The following is a 21,813-nucleotide window of genomic DNA, read 5'->3' on the forward strand; positions in this document are numbered from 1 at the left end:
AAGACCTCATTGCACTGTGTGAAAGTGGAGGATTCCGCCTGACTAAGTGGTCAAGCAACAGCCGCGAAGTGTTGTCATCACTTCCAGAACAAGAAAGAGCCAAAGAGATCAAGAATCTAGACCTGGATAAGGATGAACTACCCATGGAAAGGGCCCTTGGAGTGGACTGGTGCATAGAATCAGATTCTTTCAAGTTCCGGATCCATGTGAAGAGCATGCCCATCACAAGACGGGGTATTCTCTCGGTCGTAAGCTCAATATACGACCCCCTTGGATTTCTATCGCCATTCATTCTTCTTGCGAAGACTATTGTCCAGAGTCTCTGTCGAATGAAACTTACCTGGGATGAAGAAATTCCAGAAGACATAGCAAACAGGTGGTTCGCCTGGCTGTCCGATCTGAGCCAGTTCACCAGCTTTTCAGTTAGGCGGTGCATTAAGCCAGAGGGATTTGGTCCAGTGATGTCAGCACAGTTGCATCATTTCTCTGACGCTAGCGAGACTGGCTACGGCGTCGTCACCTACCTCCGCATCAAGAACAGCCACGGTCGAGTCCACTGCGCATTTCTTCTAGGGAAATCCAGAGTGACGCCGCTTAAACCTGTCACAATCCCACGCCTCGAGCTCACCGCGGCTACCATTGCAGTGAAGATGGATAAGCTCATGAAGGAAGAGCTTCGGATGGACCTCAAAGAGTCTGTGCTATGGACAGATAGCACCACTGTCCTCCGGTACATCGACAACGACGCTGCTCGTTTCAAAACATTCGTAGCAAATAGAGTATCGACAATCAGAGAGAACACAAGGCCAGTACAGTGGAAGTACGTCAACACAGCTTCTAACCCAGCTGACTATGCATCAAGAGGAATGAAGGCTGAGCACTTCATAAAGTGTCAGAGCTGGATTGAAGGTCCTGACTTCCTAGACAAGAGTGAGTCGCATTGGCCTGTCCTATCAGAGTTCTCAAGAGAGATAAGTGAAGACGACGCTGAAGTGAAGCGTACGATCAGCGTGAACATCATCAAGACTGTAGATTCAAGCACAGACCCTCTCTTCAAGCTGATTCATCACTACTCCGACTGGCACAGCCTGAAGAAGGCGGTCGCCTGGATGTTGAGGCTGAAGGAGTTGCTTCAAAGTCTGTGCGAAACAAGGAAGAAGTTAGAGTCGCAAGCCCAATCTTCAGAAAGTCATGACGCAAAACCCAAGACAGTTGAATACCACATGCAGAAATGGAAATCTACCCTGAAAGGAACTCAATTGACTGTCAAGGACATCAGAAGAGCAGAAACTGCGATCATTCAGTTTGACCAAAGTCAAACCTTCCATGAGGAGCTTCGCGCTCTGCAGAAAGGTGAAAAGATCAGGAGAAGCAGTTCCATCGTGAGGCTGGATCCCTTCCTTCAAGATGGGGTTCTCCGGGTTGGTGGAAGATTGCACCAGGCAGCCTTGCCAGAACACACAAAGCATCCAACTATCCTGGCCAAGGATCACCACATCACGACCCTGATCATCAGGAATGCTCATGAGGAAATTGGACATGGAGGGAGAAACCATACCCTTGCTCAGCTGAGACAAAGGGTCTGGATATGCAAAGGAAACGCAGCGGTGAGAAGTGTGCTTTCAAAGTGTGTGAAATGCCGAAAGAGTCAAGCTGCCGTGAGTGAACAGAAGATGGCGAATCTACCGCCTGATCGTCTACTGCCTGACCATCCACCATTCACTAACGTCGGTGTAGACTATTTCGGCCCCTTTGAAGCAAAGCGTGGACGCGCACAAGTAAAGCGTTATGGAGTCCTGTTTACTTGTCTTACAGTCAGAGCAGTCCACATAGAAATCGCACACTCTCTCGACACCGACTCATGTATCAACGCAGTAAGACGTTTCATAGCCAGAAGAGGACAAGTCGAGATTATGAGATCTGATAACGGAACGAACCTGGTAGCTACAGAACACGAGATCCGCAGGGCAATGAAAGAATGGAACCAGTCCCAGATCTCTGAAGCTCTACTGCAAAAAGGAGTCACTTGGATCTTCAACCCGCCTGCTGGGTCGCACCACGGTGGTGTCTGGGAGCGACAGATAAGAACAGTCAGGAAGATACTTACCAACCTTCTGAAGCTTCAGTCACTCAACGACGAATGTCTGCAAACTGTAATGTGTGAAGTTGAAGCAGTGATCAACAGCAGACCACTAACCAAGTCATCTGATGATGTGAACGACCTTGAGCCACTGACGCCAAATCATCTTCTCCTGCTTAAAGGAAAACCAGCACTCCCTCCAGGCGTGTTTAAAAAGGAGGATTTATATACCAGACGACGATGGAGGCAAGTGCAGTACATCTCCGACATCTTCTGGAAGCGCTGGTCTAAAGAATACTTGCCCCTCCTACAAGAAAGGCAGAAGTGGCTGGACAAGAAGAGGAACGTAAAAGAGGGAGACATCGTACTCATCGTGGATGAGAGAGCTCCAAGAGGGTCCTGGTTGATGGGAAGAGTGGAGAAGACAGTTCCCGACGCCAAAGGTTTCGTCCGTCGGGCCCTTGTCAAAACAAAGACCAACACCTTAGAGAGACCCATAACTAAGTTGTGTCTCCTGCTCGAGATGGAAGGATCTCATGGACAATAAAAGACATTGTTATTTAGGATTTAGTATTTCTACAATTGTTTATCTTGTAGGCCTCATCTGGACTAGTTTAAGGTGTTTATTTTAGTTTAGGCCTTAGTGAAAGAGAGAAATGTTTAGAATATAGAAATTGATTTAGTTTATTTAGGTAATTGTCATCCCCTTGATGAGCAATTAGGGGCCGGAATGTTAGTGCCAATTTCCATATTATAATTTTAACAGTAATTTAGACTCAGATGTTTATACTATATTATTTAGATTCATATTATAGTGATTGCATAATTGTATTTTATTTTGCTTTTAAGTTAGAATATGTTTGCACATGCATTAATTAGAATATTCATAGATAAATTGTGACGTCTGAGCTCACGTATTGTACACTGTCGAACCTTTTTTATTTTGAGACAAGAATTCAGTAAAGAACGGAGCGAAACACTGTTTTTCTACCGTTGTTGAAATGCATACACGCGTAGACTCGTTGTTTTATCCGTCCAAGAGTGGTTAAACGAATTAATTAATTAAGAAACAGTAACTAATAGTCATCGGGTATTTTAGCCACTAAAGCGGTTATCACTCATATCTGCGTAACTGACAGGAGTAAAAATACATTTTCATATCAAGTTTAATATTTTATGCAATTCTACTGTTGCACTTGATTTAACGCCCAACAGCTTTAATCATCTAACGCTTGACATCAATGCTCCATTTAGCATTCATCAGCAGTATCTTAATCAGAGATATAATAATAATAATAATCTCTCTGTGATGCATCCTTACCTGTGTATATAAACAGTTATTGGATGTTTGATAACTCGGCATAACATAATGAATCCATCAGCGTGTTATAAAGCTTTTTTTCTTCACTCCACTATATCGGTTCAATAGTCAAAGGTATTGCTGCAAAGTCATTTTCACTTCAGTAACCAGAGTTTTGCTGGCTCACATCAGGTTTGTGTTTCCAGGCTATCTTTCTACCAAAGTGATACAGAGAACAAAAAAAAAAAAGAGGCACCAAAGGCCTTGGCTGCAATCCACCCAGATCCCACTCTAGCCCATGGACCAAGCTGCCCTTTTCATATATTTAGCCTCAAATCATCCAAAGCCCTGGTGAGCTGCTGCTCTCTATTTTAAAGCCAGTTTCATAATCTTCAACGGGGAGGCTGGAGAGTTTAGCCGATGGCCACAATGGAGCCACTGGTCTGGATCTCTGAGTCAGCGTCAGACATTCCAAAAGCTCACAAACAGAACTCTTCCTTAAGTTCTGAGTTCACGACTTTACCCATTTGAGAAATGAACCACCCTTACGCTGTGGCAACAAAATGCACAACTCTTTGCATTACGACGCATTTAACCCCTCGCGAGCACATCTGCACAACTCACGCTCGTAACCCTGTCCGCCATTATGGATTCATGCAGAGGAGAAGTTGAACAGCTATTGATTAAATAAATGAATAACGGCCTGAAGTAATGAGAATGTGAAGTGAGAGGGGTGAGATCACTGGAGAAGTGAATGTGGCACTATGAGGCCGGTCTGATCGTCCTGTGGCCCGCTGAAACAGTGACAGAGAGGAACAATGAGGCATAACTCAGCTGGGGAACATGGCACAGAGGGTCAGAGGGGGTCACATGTCTGCTCATCTGGCTGTTGGTCTCTCGGTCTCTTGGTGGCCACACACACACACACATACACACATACACACATGCCTGAATACAAGTGGCAGCAGCCGTGAAGATGCGGTGAGACAGATTACGTCCTTAAGAGCATGTGAGTGCATCCTTATGTGTGGGAGACTTCATTCAGTGTTCCAGTCAGACAATCTCAGAGGTTTAGAGCACAGAACATGACGGCCAGGACTTGGCCAATGAATGGTTCAGAGATTAACAAAGCAGAGGCTAAGTGCCAGCTTCGGAGCTAGCCGGGCAGCAGGCGATCTGAAGATCGCAAGCCAGCTTCTTCCCAGATCTCAGGTCTGAATATCCGACTGAGAAGAAATAACTTATTAAGAACCATCTGAAAGTAAGTCATAAAAGTGCTTCTGTCGCTCAGCAACTGCTGTCAGATTGCCCTCATGTAAAGCTGTCAGTCAAGCTGTACAAGATTGCATCTACAGAGGGAACAAAATGCCTTTCCATTGCATTGCTTTTAACCAACACAATGTCACTTTTATAAAATGATCATCATTTGTTTTACAGCCACAGTTTAATAAACCCGGTTGGATTAAACGTGTCTTCCCTTTTTTAGATTGATGGCATGTTCACATGCACTATCATGTCTTTAATATCAATATAATGAGAAAAGGAGTTCAGTGATGCAGGGAATTCTTCAAATAAAACAACTCTTACATCCTGTTACATGCACGATGGATTTGGACAGTCATATAAATTAAATAGATTTGCTAGGATTTTATTGATGCCACACTTGACATTACATAATCTCTGAACAGCTTTTGTCTGGAGGAAGTTTGAGATAATTGTGATTACTAGATTTTCAATAAATACTGGACTAGTTGGGTCAAAGTAATGATAGACAGTGCACTTTCACGTACACCTACAGTACACTTGTTTATAGCACTGTTTGCCTGTGCACTTTATCTTATATTCTATTGTAAATTAATATGTTTTCTATTTCTTGCACTGTGTTGATTGTTGTTGTTTGAGACAAATTCCTCCTACGTGTAATATCCCCAGCAAATAACTTCTTCTGATTCTGGTAAGCTGGAAGACTGACTTCTCATCCAGAAGAATCTTACCAGCTGGGTCCTGAATCTGTTCTGAACACAGACATGCCCTCTATGCACTTTGCCATTCAAGCGTTTCATGCTTTTAATAACAAACTTTCTTTGAAGGCGGCCGTGCTTTTCCAGGATCATTTCAACTGTCAGTAACCCAGAGACTCGTGTGTGTGTGAACTGGTTGGCAGCAGCGGCAGGCGACCAGCTGGTTCAGGCGGTGAACCTGTCCGGTCCGGCTCTTCTTCCTCTCCCACCTGGCTCCACATCTGTCCATCACTCCATCTCTATCTCTGCCTCTCGTATTACCCCTCCATTATGTAACACTTTGAAATCATTGCGAGTGCAGCCGAGCGGACAACAACGGCGAGTACCTGTTATTCGTTGTCATAGAAATGTGATTCCTAATCAGGTTTATGGGGCAATACAATGTATTTAGCGTAATTGTGTTTGGCTTATAAGTGCACTTTGGGGCCTGCATGGTGCAATATAAAAATTACCGATCTTCATAAAATGAGAATAATGACACTAAAATATTTATCAGATGTTTCATGTAATGTCGAGATGAAAAGGAACAAATGTGCTTTCACCATAAGCAAGGGTTTATCGCCATAGCTGCCTTTCAAAAAAATTGAAATCATTGGGGATTTTTTTTGTCATGCAAAACACGTCTGCAAGGCATTTGGAGTTCAATTGGCCCTAAAGATAAGTGATTTGCTTATCGATGGGAGCATCCTTTATTGCTCGTCTGGAAAATGTTTCGACAATAAATAATTGATGGTTGCACATCAAATGAACTGCCAGCTGTCACATTGTGAACCGTGTGTCTCAATCAGAAACTTAGCATACCCTTCTTGACTTCCCAGTGATATCAGACGCTCGCTGCCTGCCTGTCAAAGGATTTCAGGGCATCACACAACAACAAACAAATGTGTTATGAAATATGCAGCGCTGGGAAACATTTGGTCCCGATCACAATTCATATTCTGACTCCATGAACATAATAAGAGAGAGGAGAGGAAGAAGAATTAGCTTCACTTTCTCATTACATCATTTCTAAAGTGGTAACACATTCATACGTTTACAATACATTACATTGTGCACAAAACTACTGTTTTTAGTATGCGTATACTTCACCATGATTTCACTGTGATTGAATTATATGTATTTTTCTTTCTTTTTTTTTTTGAAGCTGGCAAAATGAGTCTCACGCCCCTCTTGCACCAAAGGCATGAACCTGCTCTTTGTGTTTCTACAGCCAAGGAACCAAAGAACCGGTTCACGGCCAAGAAAACTGGTTCCAGTGTGACACCAGCACTTTTGCGGGTGTAGAACCAAGAACCGCTTACGTCCGAGGCCGGGCGCAGAATTCTCGTGAACAACAAGACCAACTAAAACGTTCTAAAAAATACGATTCAGTATGGATGTGAGCCAACCTTTTAGTTCGAGACGGGAGCGGAGGGGCTGCAGTAGTCACGAGGAACACACTGCTGAACATTAAGGGATGTTCAAACTGGGTTAAGACCGACAGTGTGCAGGGAGCTGCACAGGTCAGTGACATCACCATCTGTTCTCTGAAAACGACAAGCAGCAGGGGCATACGCAGTGTCAGCATGTCTTCCATGCATCATCTGTCCTGATAGTATACACCTGACAGGTGTTAATGTATTTGCGGACTTGTGATGTTGCCAAGGGGGGACACAGATGAAACATATTGCATCGGAGTACCACAAGGATTTCTCTCCATGCAAAAAAAAAACACACTGCCCTGTTTCCAAAATGATCATGTTTGATTTATATCCTTGTTTCACAGCCTGTTGTATAACTAGAACCCTGCCTGTGCTGCCTTACATTGTGTTTTTCTGTCATAAAAAGTCAAATATTATATAAAAAGGGAAGTTAGATAAGAGTTTCTGATGCCTATCAAACCCCATCTACATTCTTCTGCTGGGCGTCGTGCAAAACTATTGGCTGGGAAGGATCATGACGAATGGTTATTTTGCTGAGAAGAATTCAAAGAGACAATTGAAGCTAGAGAAAGAGTCCCTACGAATAATGGATACGGAACAATGTGCTTTCGCACAGACAAAATAATCAGATTGAAAATGCATTTCCAATGTTTCTCTCAGAGCAGTATCAAACGCATATGAAGGGCTTAATTATTTGTATCCTGTCACTTGGTTGAACGGTCTATTAAATGTGCTCCGATCCAGCATCCACTGCGCCTAAACTAATAACATATTCACCCCGTTTGATTTAATGAACTCTGATGAAGTGGAATAAGCGTGGTAGGATTGGAAATAAAAGTGGGGAAAAAAAGGGAGAATTTTAAGAAACTGCCGTTACAAAATTCTCATGTGCGTCACAGTTTTCTGCATTAAAACCTCCAGCTGTTGATCAGTTTAGCAGAAATACCATCCAGTCTGTCCCTGCAGCTCAGGCTAAAGTGCTGCGTCAGTCTCGTGATAGCTTTCGCTGTCTCGCTGGAGAGGATGCATGTCTTACCAATGACTTCATCACAAAGCCAAAGTGTATTATTCCCCTTTAGAAAAATCCCCAGATTTAAGAGAGAGAATGAGAGAGAGAGAGAGAGAGAGAGAGAGAGAGAGAGAGAGAGAGAGAGAGAGAGAGAGAGAGAGAGAGAGAGAGAGAGAGAGAGAGAGAGAGAGGTGGGGTGAGTGCATTTGATCCCTGATTCAATGTTCCTAGTGTTTAATACTGTAAAAATGTACCGAAGATGCTCAGAGGCACGGGGCAGCTGGCAAACCCATCTGAGTGCTTTATATTGCGGGGAAGAGGAACTTGCCAAATGAGTGAAGTTTTTAGTCACAGCCTAATTGAACAAGCTGCGCAAGCAGAGATAAAATGAGTAAACGTCACATTAAACTCTTTGACAAAACCGCATGAGAGGCATAAACCTTCACAAGGACTGGAACCCCAGTGTGGGCGTTAACAATGAATCCCGTTCAACCTGAAATCCTATCAGCCGTACAGCTGGGGGCGCTACATGCCAGGAGCTATTGAACTCTCCGCTACGCAGTGGAAAAGAAAAAAACTCCCCACACTTTCACTGATGTCAAAGATTTAAGTGTTGTTGGCTGTAATTATGTGAAGTGGTAGGAAACCTGCTCACTATCAAAGGCTAAAGAAGATGAGATATCCTGTATGTGGCCAGGAAGTCTGTTTTTTTTCTAGTTGCAATAAGCACAAAGTGCAGTGCAGCGGGAATAAATCTTATCCTGTCGGCTTGACGAACAGATCCTGCGCATCTAGACTCAGTTGCTGTATGGATTGTCAGCATTATTTGATTTTCCCAAAAACAGGTGTTAACAGGGAATCTTTATCTGCGTTATAAAAGTGTCGCCTTAATTTGAAGGAACAGATCAAGCAGGAAATTCTAATTCAGCGCATGTGGGTCACAGTGATCTTAATGGCTTCAGAGCAGGACGGGGGTGTTCTCCGTATCTGACAGTCATTTTGTTCACTGTGACGGGCCGAGACCTCGCTGAGCACATGACAATTATAGCACAATGTCTGTCTGTTCTGCTGACAAACGAGTTACATTGAAAAAAGGACTCAATTATTTTTGGATGAGCCACAGTTCGGGCTGCACGCACAGTTGTTAAGCGGTGGGATGTTGCGGCATCTGATATCAGCACTGCGCCCTTAAAGAACGAGCCCTCGGTGCACTGCTGCTCCAGAGCACCGGGATATACACCCCAACTCTCCATCTTCCTAATTAATTTCTAATGAACGCAATTACTTTGGCTGTAGGCCTCTTTGGGGACTGAGATAAGCGTAGATCAGGTCTCACTCAATGGTAAATAAAATCCAATAGGCCTACTCTACCCATATTTAAAGCTGCCAATGAAAACTGCATTCTTAATTATGAATATTCTGTTCATCCCGCTCACTATTGAAGGCCTCAAGCGGTGCAGCTCATAAACATTCAGAGACCAGCACGAGAAGAAAGAAAAACCTCTCTTGACTCTTGGCATCCGCACACGAAGGATCTGGACCGGTCTTTGCAAATAAATGTTGTTTTTGGTGAGTAAACACCGAGTAAATATTTCTCCGACACAGGGGAATAAGTTATCAGTTTCATATTTAGACAGGTTGCTTAGAGCGAACACTATTGATGTGTCCGTCTTGCAAACCTGAGGCCCTTTGCCAAAAGAGATGCCCCTTCAGTGCTACTTGAGACATGATTCATTATCCATGCGTGGCAAAAGGAAGCTTTAATGTAGGATTCCTTCGTGTGAAATCTTAGTTGCTGCTGGGAAAAAAGATAATGATAAAAACCTCCATAACAACCACACAGGTAACTACAACTGTGGGTAAACACACTTTTATCATATCTCATTTCATTCCACATGCACCTTTATTAAATACATGTTGATACATGCACCTGTCTGAAGTGTTTAGTACCCTCTCAGCACTGCAAGACACACACACACACACACACACACACACACACTAGCACACTAGGTCACAGATGAACCGTGTCCACAAAATGCCACTGATACAGAAAAAAAAGGGAGAAAATGAAAAAATGAAAAATATAGAAGCAAAATATGGACCAGATCTGTCTGGCATTTTTACTCCTGCAGCTTTACTTTAATTTCTCTTCTTCATCCGACAGTCGTCCTCTCTATTCCTCTCCCAGGACAGCGAGAGAGAGAAAGTGACAGAGAGAGAGCTATACATCAGTGAGATTTAATGCCGCCTCATCCTGCTCAGCACTCGTATCACATGGTGTACATCATCAATAATCTTTACGAGCCACTGTGCCTTGGCTAAAACACAATGGTAATGTGTTGCTCCTGATGGAACCACAACCCCCAACGCGGGCATCTTGGAGCACATTGTCAACGTGTAATTGCATCACAACATTAAAAAAAATAATTAAAATATGGTTCTCTGGTTTTAAAGTGAAATTTTAAACACAGGATGCTGACTCAAATATCCGTCTGCTTCAAGTTTTGAGAAAGTAAAGCGGCACAGAGGACAACAGGGTACAGACAAGAGGGAAATCCCAAAATTGCTATGGTGCTCCAGACACGCACGATGCTTCTATTTTTGAGTTTGTAACTAGCATTTACTGAGCAGAGAGTGAAGCCATTTATACTCCAATGTGGATATGACGTATCCATTTATCTATGCAAAGTTTAGGGAACACGCAAGAAGTAAACACAGAGTGCCCTTTCTGTCTTCAATGAATAAACATTACTTTTTTGCTTTCAAGAGATGCCCTTAAAACCTAAATGTTATACCCTAATGGGTAACTCAAAAACTGTTTTTAGGGTGGTGATTGATAGCTCTTTTCAATGTTATCTTAGATATGATTTATATGAGTTTACCCAAAGGTCAGTAGGTCTTGAGGTTTTAAAAAAAACAACCTCAGTCTCAATAAAAGTCACAATACAAAGCAGGAAAATCAGTTCATGTTGTAGCAGTAGACTAACAGTGCAGTGTAATTGCAGTAATGTTAAGCGCAGATATTGACGACAGGAATGTAGAAATCTCTCATTGTAATGTTATTGTGCAACCTGCACATTGTGTGTGTCCTGCATCCCCCCGTCTTCAGCCACATCACATGCTGTAGTCATCTGACAGTAATGTGCAGTACGCTGCAGCTTCCCCACGGTGCATCATGTGGTTCACATCTACACACCAGGCGGCAACCTCCAGTTCAGAAAAGAGAAGCCAATGAAGTCTGATTGTGTAGAAGTCCATGAGAAAATGATCCGACTTCTTCTTCTTTTTTTCCTCAGTAACCATTTTACACATGAGTTCATGGTCCCAATTGCTCGTTCCAAGACACCTTTAATACACTATGACATTAATTTAGTTAATTAAGGTTCCATTTAGAGTAAGAGAGAAGAGAAAGTTTTAGGCTACCTTGTGATTGACAGGTCGCTAACACAGCGTTGTCGCTGGGAAAACAGCAAGCCTGGCTTTGTCAAAACTAAAAAAAAAATATGTCTACACCTCTAAAGCTTTTAATGTATTTTTTTGTATTGATTACAGCCCTGATCCCACTGGTTGTTCAACAAATAGTTTCATCACAAAACTCCCCGAAAACCACAACGTTTTTAAGCTAACCGTCTCACTTTAGCTGCACAGTCATTGTTGGCACAGCTAGGTCACTAAGATAGTTCCAGCAGGCTGGTTTCCTTTTGCTTTTAATTTGTTTGTGTAACAAACAGGTCAGCAGCCATATTTTTTTTTACTAAATTAGTCAACTTCAGCTCCACACCGAGCGCACAAACATGAGAGTGGAATCGATCTTCTCGTCTAAGTCACTGTGAGAAAGGGAATGAGTATATTTCCCAAAAGTCAAATTATTCCTTCTATTGTAACTTAACCGTGAGTTCAATTCTGGTAGAAACTCTCCCCAAGTCTGTTTGCTACATGGACACAAAATTATCTTAATGATATCCCCCGAATATTCCTCTTGCAAATGATCACAGATGGGTACCGCCAGCAACACTAAATATTAATGTTAATGTTAATGAAAAATTCAGTCCCCTGAAACAACATGTCGATGTTAAAGAAATAAACACAGCTGGAGATTCAATTTGAATCGTCTGAACTATGGAGATAAAAGTGTGTGAATATTGAGCAGTTTGTACAAAGGGCCCACAGCTATTTTTATGCACATTCACTAATGCCCACACAGACAGAAAAAGAGACTGTCCAACATGTACATACACACACACAAAAATACCACGTCACGTTTCCCTGAAGGGCAAATGTGTGTAAGAGGGGAGGTGGAGACATATTGATTTCTTTGTCAACTCTTTGAGAGGAAACCCTGAGGGAGGCCTTGCATCCGCTCACACTCCTCGGTTGGATGAATTAACCACATCTACGCTTTGGGCTAGAACACACGCATGCACACACACGCGCATACACACACACACACACGCACACAGACACACATTGCATTTAATTGAAATAAAATGTAGTGTGAGATGTCGTGCCACATTTTCAGTATTGGCTTTGAAAACTTTGCTGTGTAATCGGGCCAAACTAATAGGTCACATTGAAGTAAATATGCAAAAGATGTAGAAATGTTATTCGACTTCAACAAGTGAAAGTCTTGGGAACTGAAGTCAGGATGTGCATCACAGAGATTAAGGCTTTTGTTTTATTCTTAATCTGACGCAGTCCCCTCTGCTGTTTCTCTTTAAGAGCCGCGCAGCCTCAGGAGTTAGGAAGAAGCAACATTGCCCCGAGCTACACCCCGAAAGAAAAACACACCAGAGGGGATTTACAATACACACTCATGAGTAGTCACATAACCAAAGCTCTTTCTTCTTGCTCAGTGGCCCAATTATTCTCTGTTTCTGTTAGAGGGATGAGTCACATCCACTTATTTTCTTAACACACTTCCCAGGTCCATCACCTACTCTTCTTTCTTCTTGTGACTCATTGACCTCCGCTCCGGTCTTTGGAAGCTTATTGACAAGCCAAAGACAAAAGCTAGTTGTCTCCCACAGCTGGGAAAACATTGTCATGGCATGACAAGGTTTTTTGAAAGAGTCACTTCCTCACTGTGACATTTGGAGTTAAAAGTTATTTTAAAACTTTTTCAAACTCACTTTAACTGACAATAGAAGTCAATAGAGGAACAAAAATAATGAGGACATGACATAAGTGGATGATAAATGTGGTCCCCCGGTTAATTCCTGCTGTTTTGCTGCTACTTTTATTGTTGTATGGCCCTCTTTCACACACTAATGAGCTCGGCTGGTAAATCTTTTCTTGCCACAGGTGTGAAGGTTTGAATTATTTTGTCTTCCTGTCAATCATATGCAAAGGAAGAAGAACAGCGTGACGTAATGCTGAGTAAATCACACGAATCCATAGTGAACATTTGTGATTGCTCAATTCACAGTGAAAGTGGGGGGGTTGCTTAAAAATCAACCCCCCACTTACAAGCTTCAATTTGTCAGCTCAATCACACAAAAAATGGAAGGTGTGTAAAATACAAAGGAGCTCAGTGTCTCAAATTCCAGTTTGGCATGGTGACAAGCCCTTTTGAGACGTCTGTGTGGAAGAAAATGATATAGTCCTGTAAAAGACATGCATCCGATGGTCATTATTTCTGAATAATTCGAATTACATATTCGTTTTGTGAGTCAATTGATGTGGAGGGAAAATACTTTGCACTCTTAATAACTCTTGTGTGCCTGATAGTTGTCAAAGAAGACAAAACCCTGAGAGACAACCGGGGGTTTAAAGAGTCACGAGAGGCTGCAATTAAAGTAATCCCTACTCTTGGCTTCAATGTCAAACAAATGTGCGATCACATCCCCAATCCTCGAACTCATTCCCACCACACTAAGCTGATTTTTTTTTTCTTCAAAAGGAAGTAAGGCAGCATCTGCGAAAAAAAAAAAAAAAAAAAGTCTATCATGGATACACACTACTCAGGCTATCAACAGCAAGTGTTTTCAGCAAAACTGACACAGTGTAGCACACAGTGAGCCTGTACAAGCATGTAACACTTCTCTTGCCAACCATTCACGCGGTTATGGCTGATATCAACAGGTTGGAGGACACGTGGTTATTATTTCACTTGGGGCAACACTGAAGTATGTTCATAACCTCCATCACTTGTAAACAAGCTGAAGCAACTCTGCACATTCTGATGTGCTAACAGATCTTGCAAAACCATATCAGGCAAGAAGCAACACAACACAAGTGCTAATGCCCGACTCTGGATGAGTAAAGCGGAGGCAGACGAGGGCTCATGAAGCCCCCGGTCGCGCTGCGCCGTTTCTTTCATTGACTCACCCTCTCTATCACCATAGAAGGTGAGGTCACCAAAAAATGTGAGCGGTGACTTTATCTCAAGAGCATTTTCAAAACAAATCCTTGCACGATGGGGCACGGGATCAAAAGACCTATATGGTTACACAAGAGGTGAAGTGTAAGTTCAAGTTGATCCAGACACAAAGACAGAAAAGAGTCTGAGAGGCCTGGAGATAGTGAAGATTGATAGGAGAGCCAGAGGGAGGTTCAGTCTAAGTCTTTCCAGACTTGTACCTTTCCAGATGTTTTCATTAATAGTTAGCCTTGCCCTGTTAGTTTTGTACAATAGCCTTTGGTGATGTTTACATCAGTCTCTCCCATGATGGAATGTAAAAGCATTAAAGCAGGTCTATGTAACACATTCTCTTTCAAGTGAAAAACTGCAAATGATTAACAATAAAAAGCACCATTCCTCCATTCAGTAGCCAACACAACCTTTCTTAACCAGTTAGCTTATGGTGGATAATGCTAGCCAATGTTAGTTAAATGTAGGAGGAAACTGCTGTACAGCAGAGATTGCAGAGTGCGCTCCCTTGCGTGTAACTTTCTCATGTAATACTATGTTACACTTTGTTTTAGTCCTCAACAAAAGTTACCTAGAATCACTGTAAAGTAACAGAAGAAGGAAAGTACTAAATCATCTTTTGAATTGCCCAGTAAACTATCATCTCTTAATGGACTATGGTTTGCTTTTTGTACGAGACAAAAACAAGATAGACTTTATGACCAAAGTAAGTGGACAAACAATGCCTGTGCACAAAGCAAATAGATTTCAGAGTTCAGCGGACAGATCTCTGACCTCAACCCCATCTAACACCTTTGCAAAGAATATCGCAACCAAGCTTTATCAGTCAACATCGGCGCCCGACCTCATGTTCTTTCTCCTTTAGGGTTGTAATCATTTCAGCCAGGTTTCTAATCTTGTTGAAACCTGGAGGCTGTTATAGAGGCCGTTATGGTTTATGGAATGAGATGTTCACATAAGGGTGTAATGTTTAGATGTCCATATGGTTTTGTCACGTCGTGAACAGAATAATAAATCCAGAATACATATATACACCCAGGAAGAGAATCGCCTAAAGGAGGAAGCCAAAATGTTGCTGAACCTTGGTTTGATGCAATGCCACACAGTATCAAAAGGAAGCTGAACTTGAACCTGTGCTTGGAACTCGTATTATATCCTCCCTGGACAGAAGATGTCAAACGGATTTCGTTTTTCGGTGGAAGCTGGCACATTAATGCTGAAATTGGACCCTTTGGCGAGAAGCAGTCGGCTCTAAAGCTTTCACACAGTGGAAATGTCACCTGTCACACGCACTTATCGTCCGCCAGTGCGGTGTGCATCAGCTCCGTCTGACCCTGTGAGTCTGTGCTTTAGCTGCCGCCATGCCCTGTAACTGGCATTAGCTGGAGAGATGAGGACCTGGCACGGTCCGAGCCCACCACATTAACCAGCTTTGTTTGTATACAAGCCATAAGTGGATAGGGAATATGATGAGCTGCCCATTAGGCAGAAGTGAAAGGGTATTTAATTGCGCTGGCCTATTTAAAATCCAAATACTTAAGCAGCATATGGCTTCATGTAGCCAACAGCATATATATCAAAGGGCTGTTGAATCAGTCGACTATATAGTTGGTTTCTAGAGAGTCTGGACTGTTGAAAGCACTGCTTTTTCAATGTGTAACTTCAAAGTTACTGTCCATAACAAGGAATATAGGCTCACAGAATTCTCGCTGTCTGCGAAGTAAAAACTCACTCTTGAAATTGCACACAGGGACAGAGGGGAAATGCAGAGAATACGCACAGTTCATTTATTCTTTTAGATGGCCTGCGTATATATGTGTGTGGGGGCGGCCATGGCATCTTTCAATAAAAAGGACTCAACTGCTGTCAAAACATGACAGGAAGAAAAGGAATGACGTGGCGAAAGATGCAAAGAGAAACAAAAGTGTAGTGTGCGTCATTGAGAAGAAAGACAAAGAAATGCATGCAGAGCGATAAGCGAGGGAGGACGCGAGAGCAGAAGACAGAAGAAGACCAACTTAGATATATTGAGACTGTAAAAAGAAGTGATGGGTCCAGCAGTGTTGTTTCAATGCACATTGAGAACCAAATGAACTAAAGGCACGCTGACCCGAGACCTTTGAGAAGTGAATCAGATCTGCAGAAAGACTCATTATTTGTGTAAAGAAGAAACTGGAAGCTACGCAGACAACATCTGGTTTCCAGTACAAACCTGCCCCCTTGTAACCCATAACCTGTCTTTACTGCAGGGAGGGATTCACAAGCAGACACAGCTCAAGACCTGTTGATTTCCCAGCATGCCTTGCTCACATTCCTGACCTCCTTCTGTCACTCTTTCACTTGACTCACCCCCGTTGCCTACATCTATGTCACCCCCACACTGAAACCCCCCACACTGCTGCTTTTAGTACAAGCTTGAACAGTCAAGTGTGATTCAAGAGTGATTTACGGGACACAATTTAACAAATAGGGGGGAAAAACTGCTGCTGACAAGATAGCAAGAGGGCCTAAATTCATCCTCTGAGCCATCTTGGTGAAGTTGACTTTAAGAATGTGAGATGACTGTGATCTGACCAAACCATGAAAGCTGGCGCCCTGCAGAGTTGGGAATCTGGTGAGAAGGCCAAAAGGGAATGATAAGAGCACTTTGCTCAACCTCTTGGCCCCACATTTCTTAATCTGCACCCCACAGAGACCGAGGCAGTGTGATATAGTGACAGAGATCCCATGAGCAGTCCTTCCTCTGTCCTCTATTAAGGCCATGTTCCCACCGACAATAGCATTGCGTCGACACAATTAAGCTTCTTCGTTCATTTCAATGAGACCAATGTATCAGCCGGATTCTGGGGTAATGCGGGATAATCCGGCACAAGATGCAAGGTTGTCCAGGAGTTGTCCTGGCCAATCGGTGTAGGTGTGCATTCCTTAAGGAATACCTTGTAAAATGAACATTGTCAATGTCAAGGGAAGTTTTTGTGCGTGATAAATCTCCAAAGTCAAGTATCTGCATTAACTTGTCACACCCCGGCAGACCCGTTGTTTTGTTTTTTTTTATCTTTAACGCTGCTATTTTTGGTCCGAATGCCTGTTAATTGCGGATGTTTGACATGAGCGTCCCGTCCTTTGCCACAGGGCAGGAAGGAGATCACAGATAACCCGGGAATGCCTAATCAATACTGTCAGTGCACAATGACCTAGCATTAGAGGGGGCGCACAACAAGCAGAAAAAGCCTAATCCCCTGCATGCTGAACTGGCCGACAAATGAGATAACAGATGAGTAGAAAGAGGACACAACTGAGATCTGTTTAAGCTCTCCTAACGTGCAATTACATTGATTTCAAATCAAAGTTTGTTGCCTGAACTGATCAAGTGAGAAAAGTAGACCAAGTCAGCATTGAGATTATGAAGTTTGGTACATTACTTACTGTGCACAGAGCCTTGCTGCTGACTCGCGACTTTGGGTGGGCTGATCCTGCTCTTGGGAGGGACCATCTCCATACGTTGGCCCTTCTCACCTGGACCCTGGCTGGGGGCCTGAGTCTCAGTCTGGGTCTCGCCCTGCGCTTTGTCCTGCGGCGCGACGGCCTTCAAAGACTTCTGTCTGCTCAGGATGCCGTCGCTACCGGCCCTCATCAGCTTTTCCCCCACGCTCAGCACCCTGGCTCGACCGACGCCGGGGCATTCTTTCCTGGAGGGGAGCAGCTTGGATCGAGCCCCTATCGAGGGGGGCCGGGCCAGCCTGGAGGCTTTGGACATCCTACGGGGTCGGCGGGATCAGTGAAGCCTCTTCAGTCTTTCTCAGCCAGTGTGACTGCAGCTATGTCCCCCGTGGGCAATCCAGGGTTTCTCAAATCTCAGTGAGTGTGACTCGGTGACTCTCCGGCTCCAGCGTGTTGCGACTGGTGCAGGTAGGCTGCGAGGGCCAGAGGGAGGGCACTTTTGGGAAGGCGAGCTCAGAGGGTGAGGGGTGGGGGGGTTAACAGATCCTTGGAAGGTGTTCTCTTCTCCTGGCGTGGCCTCCTGGGATCGTTCTCCAAAGCAAACAGTGTGTGTGTGTGTGTGTGTGTGTGTGTGTGTGTGTGTGTGTGTGTGTGTGTGTGTGTGTGTGTGTGTGTGTGGTGTGTTGGTAAATTGGTGCATGTGTGGGTAAACCTGTGGAGTGACAGGACGTGCTGTGTCAAATGCAAACAGAAACTCAGGTCTCCGGTGTCAGCGCATTCCGGCTTTTTAATCCCTTTTCTGCCTCTTTTTCTCCGTCTTTCACACTCTCTCCCTCTCCATCCTTCTCTTTTTTTTTTGGTAATTTTCGTGCGCTCCCTCTCTTCTCCACTTGCGCTTGTCAACTTCTCTCTCCTACCTCACGTCTGATCATTATTTCCCATGTTACTGTCCTCTTCTGCCTTCTCTCTTCTCTTCTGCCGCGGTTCACTCGCTCTTCTCTGCTGATGCTCAGCGGGTAACCGTTCCAGCGCTCCGGCAGGCGGAGATCATAGACAGAGAGATTTAGAGACAGCAAGAGAAGAAAAAAAAAAGAGAAAAAGAGAGCATGAGGGAGATAGAGAAAGTGCTGGCCGAGGCTTTGCGGAGGAGTCCTTCTCTTCAGGTGCAGCTGCACAAGCTGTTCCAGATGTGCGTGCAGCGCTTCACGTCATCGGCCGACCGCTCAGAGCCCCTCTGGTACAATCACTGGCTTAACCTCATCCTATTTTCCCCTCTTTCTTCCTCTTTTTTCTCTGTCTGTCCCTTGTCCCTCCACTCCAGTCGGGATACTCCACACATGTGATGAGATGTTTCGGCTACCAGAGGCAGGAATGCACACATGCACAACACAAGCCACCAAGCCCTTCACTCACTGGTGGAATTTACAGAGAATTAAAGAGCGCAAAGGAGGGGAGCGTTACGGCATGTGTGTGTGTGTGTGTGTGTGTGTGTGTATACAAGCGTCACACAATGGAACTATTCTGATCCCCCTGCGCCGAAGACATCAGCTGTGACAAGAAAAAAAAGACCGCAGAAGTTGGCGCGGAGAGACACAGTAAGGAAGAGAAGATCAGAGCTTTCGGACACTTTCCTTCCTTGTGCCCGGAAAGAAAAAGAATCAACCTCTCATCCTCCAAAAAAAATCTCTCGTGAAGCAAAAACATTTCTTGTCTTTTCTACAAAGTGTTTCGAACTGTTGTCTGACCCACAGACATCTCCTCAGCTCACAGTGATCGTTGCCAGACAGGAACAATAAAGTATGAATCATTGTCGTTAGGGCAGAAAGAGCAAAAACAGCAACCGTTAAAAGAAAGGTTTTATGGCCGGTTCTTTTTGAAAGAAAGTGAGAAGCAGTCTGTTCCTCGTTGTAAAAACACATCTTGCTGACACAGACAGACTGCAAAGTAAACCACAATCCTATAAACTTGTCTAATTCATTAACTCCGCACACAGGTCACCCTATTTTGAGCTCCGAGCCTGTGACACTTGTGTAATTCACCGCAGCATGCGAAATGGACATGTGATATAACGCAAGGGGACACCATTCCGTGCTTCCTGACTAAACACCAGAAAATGGATTACAGTGAGCAAAAAGGATCAACCGTGTCCAGGCGAAACGTTATAAAAGAGCAACCGTCCACATGGACCGGACCACAGGCTTTGTTTTACACGGGGACTATTTCTCTCTCCAACCTGGTGCTGTGCCACTCAGATATCATAAAACGTCCTAGTTAAAAGTCCCAGGATGGAAAAAGGCAGATTTAATATTTCATATACGCCGCCAGACTTTATCTGCTGCTCTGTTTGGAACCTGCATGGCATGATGCAGCACCCCCTACCCAATTGCCTTTTAGACTACTAAGCCCTGAACACGACGACAGCCATCACTGATCGTATAGATATGAAATATTCATCATATTGCCACGTATCTGTATGGCTTTAGATAAAGAGCAAAGCAGATTGACCTACATATTTTACCAATGAATAGTTGGCTGACAAAAAACGAAGGGCTAACAACCTCACGGGAACCGTTGCATGTCTGATGGATTTTTGCAAGAGAGAGAGAGAGAGAGAGAGAAAAAAAAAAGTCAAGAAGATAGAGACATTTCCATAAGATTAAATATTAGAATTGTGTCAGATTATGGTTGTGCGTCACCGGTTTTTCTGAGTTTACGGCATCGTAGTAAAAAGGATTACGTCAAACCTAAAAAAAAAAACATGGGGGAAAATAAATAGGTTGACCATGAAAAAACATGCAGACTCCATATAGGTTTCAATGAGTGAGTGAATGGCAACGCTCTCTTATGGTTAGTGGCTATTTGTATGTGTGTGTGTGTGCGTGCTTGTGTGTCTGTGCATGCTAGGAGTAAATGAAAGCCCTCTGTGTGGATTGGATGCCTCCCAGACTTTGAGCCATGTGTATAACTGTACAGTAGGCAAACGGCGGGAACGTGGTTCAAAGGCTTCAAATGACATAGCATTTAGGGATGGATATAATTTGAGTTTCCTAATTAAGCCTGTGATTTTCTGAAATATGATAGATCATAAAGTGAGTCTAAGTATCAAATAACTAACCCTACTGTCGACATACTATCCAGGCATGGCATCAGTTTGCAGTTCAAACAACCTACCACAAGTATTTTAACTTCAAAAAAACTTGTGGAAGATGATTATCTGAGGAGTTGAAATTGGCTCTGACAATAAAGACCTGCATGACAAAACTGCCACCCACAGCTGCCTGGCTAGCACCAGGCTCCCTAGTGCCAAGTCGCGGTTTGGGATGATCAGTTTTGAGAATATTACGGTGAAGAAAATCTGATACGCTCTTGTATGTCTGCTTATGGCCCATACGTCTTAAAACGTATTCAAGAAAAATGGTGAGCTCAGCAAGAGTTGTCTGAGTGCCTCTTTGGAATTTCTCTAATTAACTGATGTTCCTGTCTGAGGGTTATTATTAAACTGGGGGGGCGTAGGTAACAAATGACTCCACACACTGAGCTGAGGCGAGTGTAGGTTGGACTGACTGAGTGCGCCGTTGAGGCAGAACCTGCCTACAGTTTGTGATGCACACAAGTCCCTCAAACCTGGAGAAATGAAATACATGCAATGGATGTGATATGGTTCAACCCTTATCCAACCAACATATTTAGAACAATACCCACTGGGGTCCCGAAGGACCGCAAGAATAAACCAAAAGAGAGGCAAGTTCCCAAGGTAAACTTAAAAAGACCCTATGTTGGCCACTTGTAGCTAGCATGAAATACAACTTTATATACAGAACACTTTCAATCTTGTGTTTACCAGAGATGTGTTCATCTCAAAGTTTCTTGGAAATAAGCCTTCCAAACAAAACAACAGATTCTAAAGGCTTATAGTCCAGCATTCAGTCCTCATTTAGCTCTTTAGACCACCAACTTTTGAGAAAAATAGTGTCTCTTTACACAGCTCCACTAGGGGTGGGGAAAAAAATCGATACAGCATACTATCGCGATATTTTGCACAGCAATATTGTATTGATACACGGAAGCCAAGAATCAATCTTTTATTTAATCACTTCTAAACGATTTGGTCCTAGAATAATAAAATCACTGTATTTTTTGTTGACAAAGTTTTCCTTTGGGGACAATTTGG

General features: G+C 43.5%; 1 protein-coding gene across 5 annotated transcripts in view; it reads right to left on the bottom strand.

Moving 5' to 3' along the window:
• Positions 1-19,031, bottom strand: part of si:ch211-285f17.1 (sickle tail protein homolog) — an 88,084-nt gene extending 69,053 nt beyond the window's left edge. For all 5 annotated transcript variants that reach the window (XM_068582166.1, XM_068582165.1, XM_068582159.1 and 2 more), the window contains exon 1: positions 17,628-19,031. In XM_068582166.1, coding sequence (XP_068438267.1) covers positions 17,628-17,958 — 331 coding nt within the window. In that variant the 5' untranslated portion in view covers positions 17,959-19,031. The remainder of the gene's footprint in view (positions 1-17,627) is intronic.
• Between the last annotated feature and the right edge of the window lie 2,782 nt (positions 19,032-21,813).

Source organism: Clinocottus analis, unplaced genomic scaffold, assembly GCF_023055335.1.
Source record: "Clinocottus analis isolate CAN_PGR_092001 unplaced genomic scaffold, fCliAna1.0.p SCAF_18, whole genome shotgun sequence".
Taxonomy (NCBI): domain Eukaryota; kingdom Metazoa; phylum Chordata; class Actinopteri; order Perciformes; family Cottidae; genus Clinocottus; species Clinocottus analis.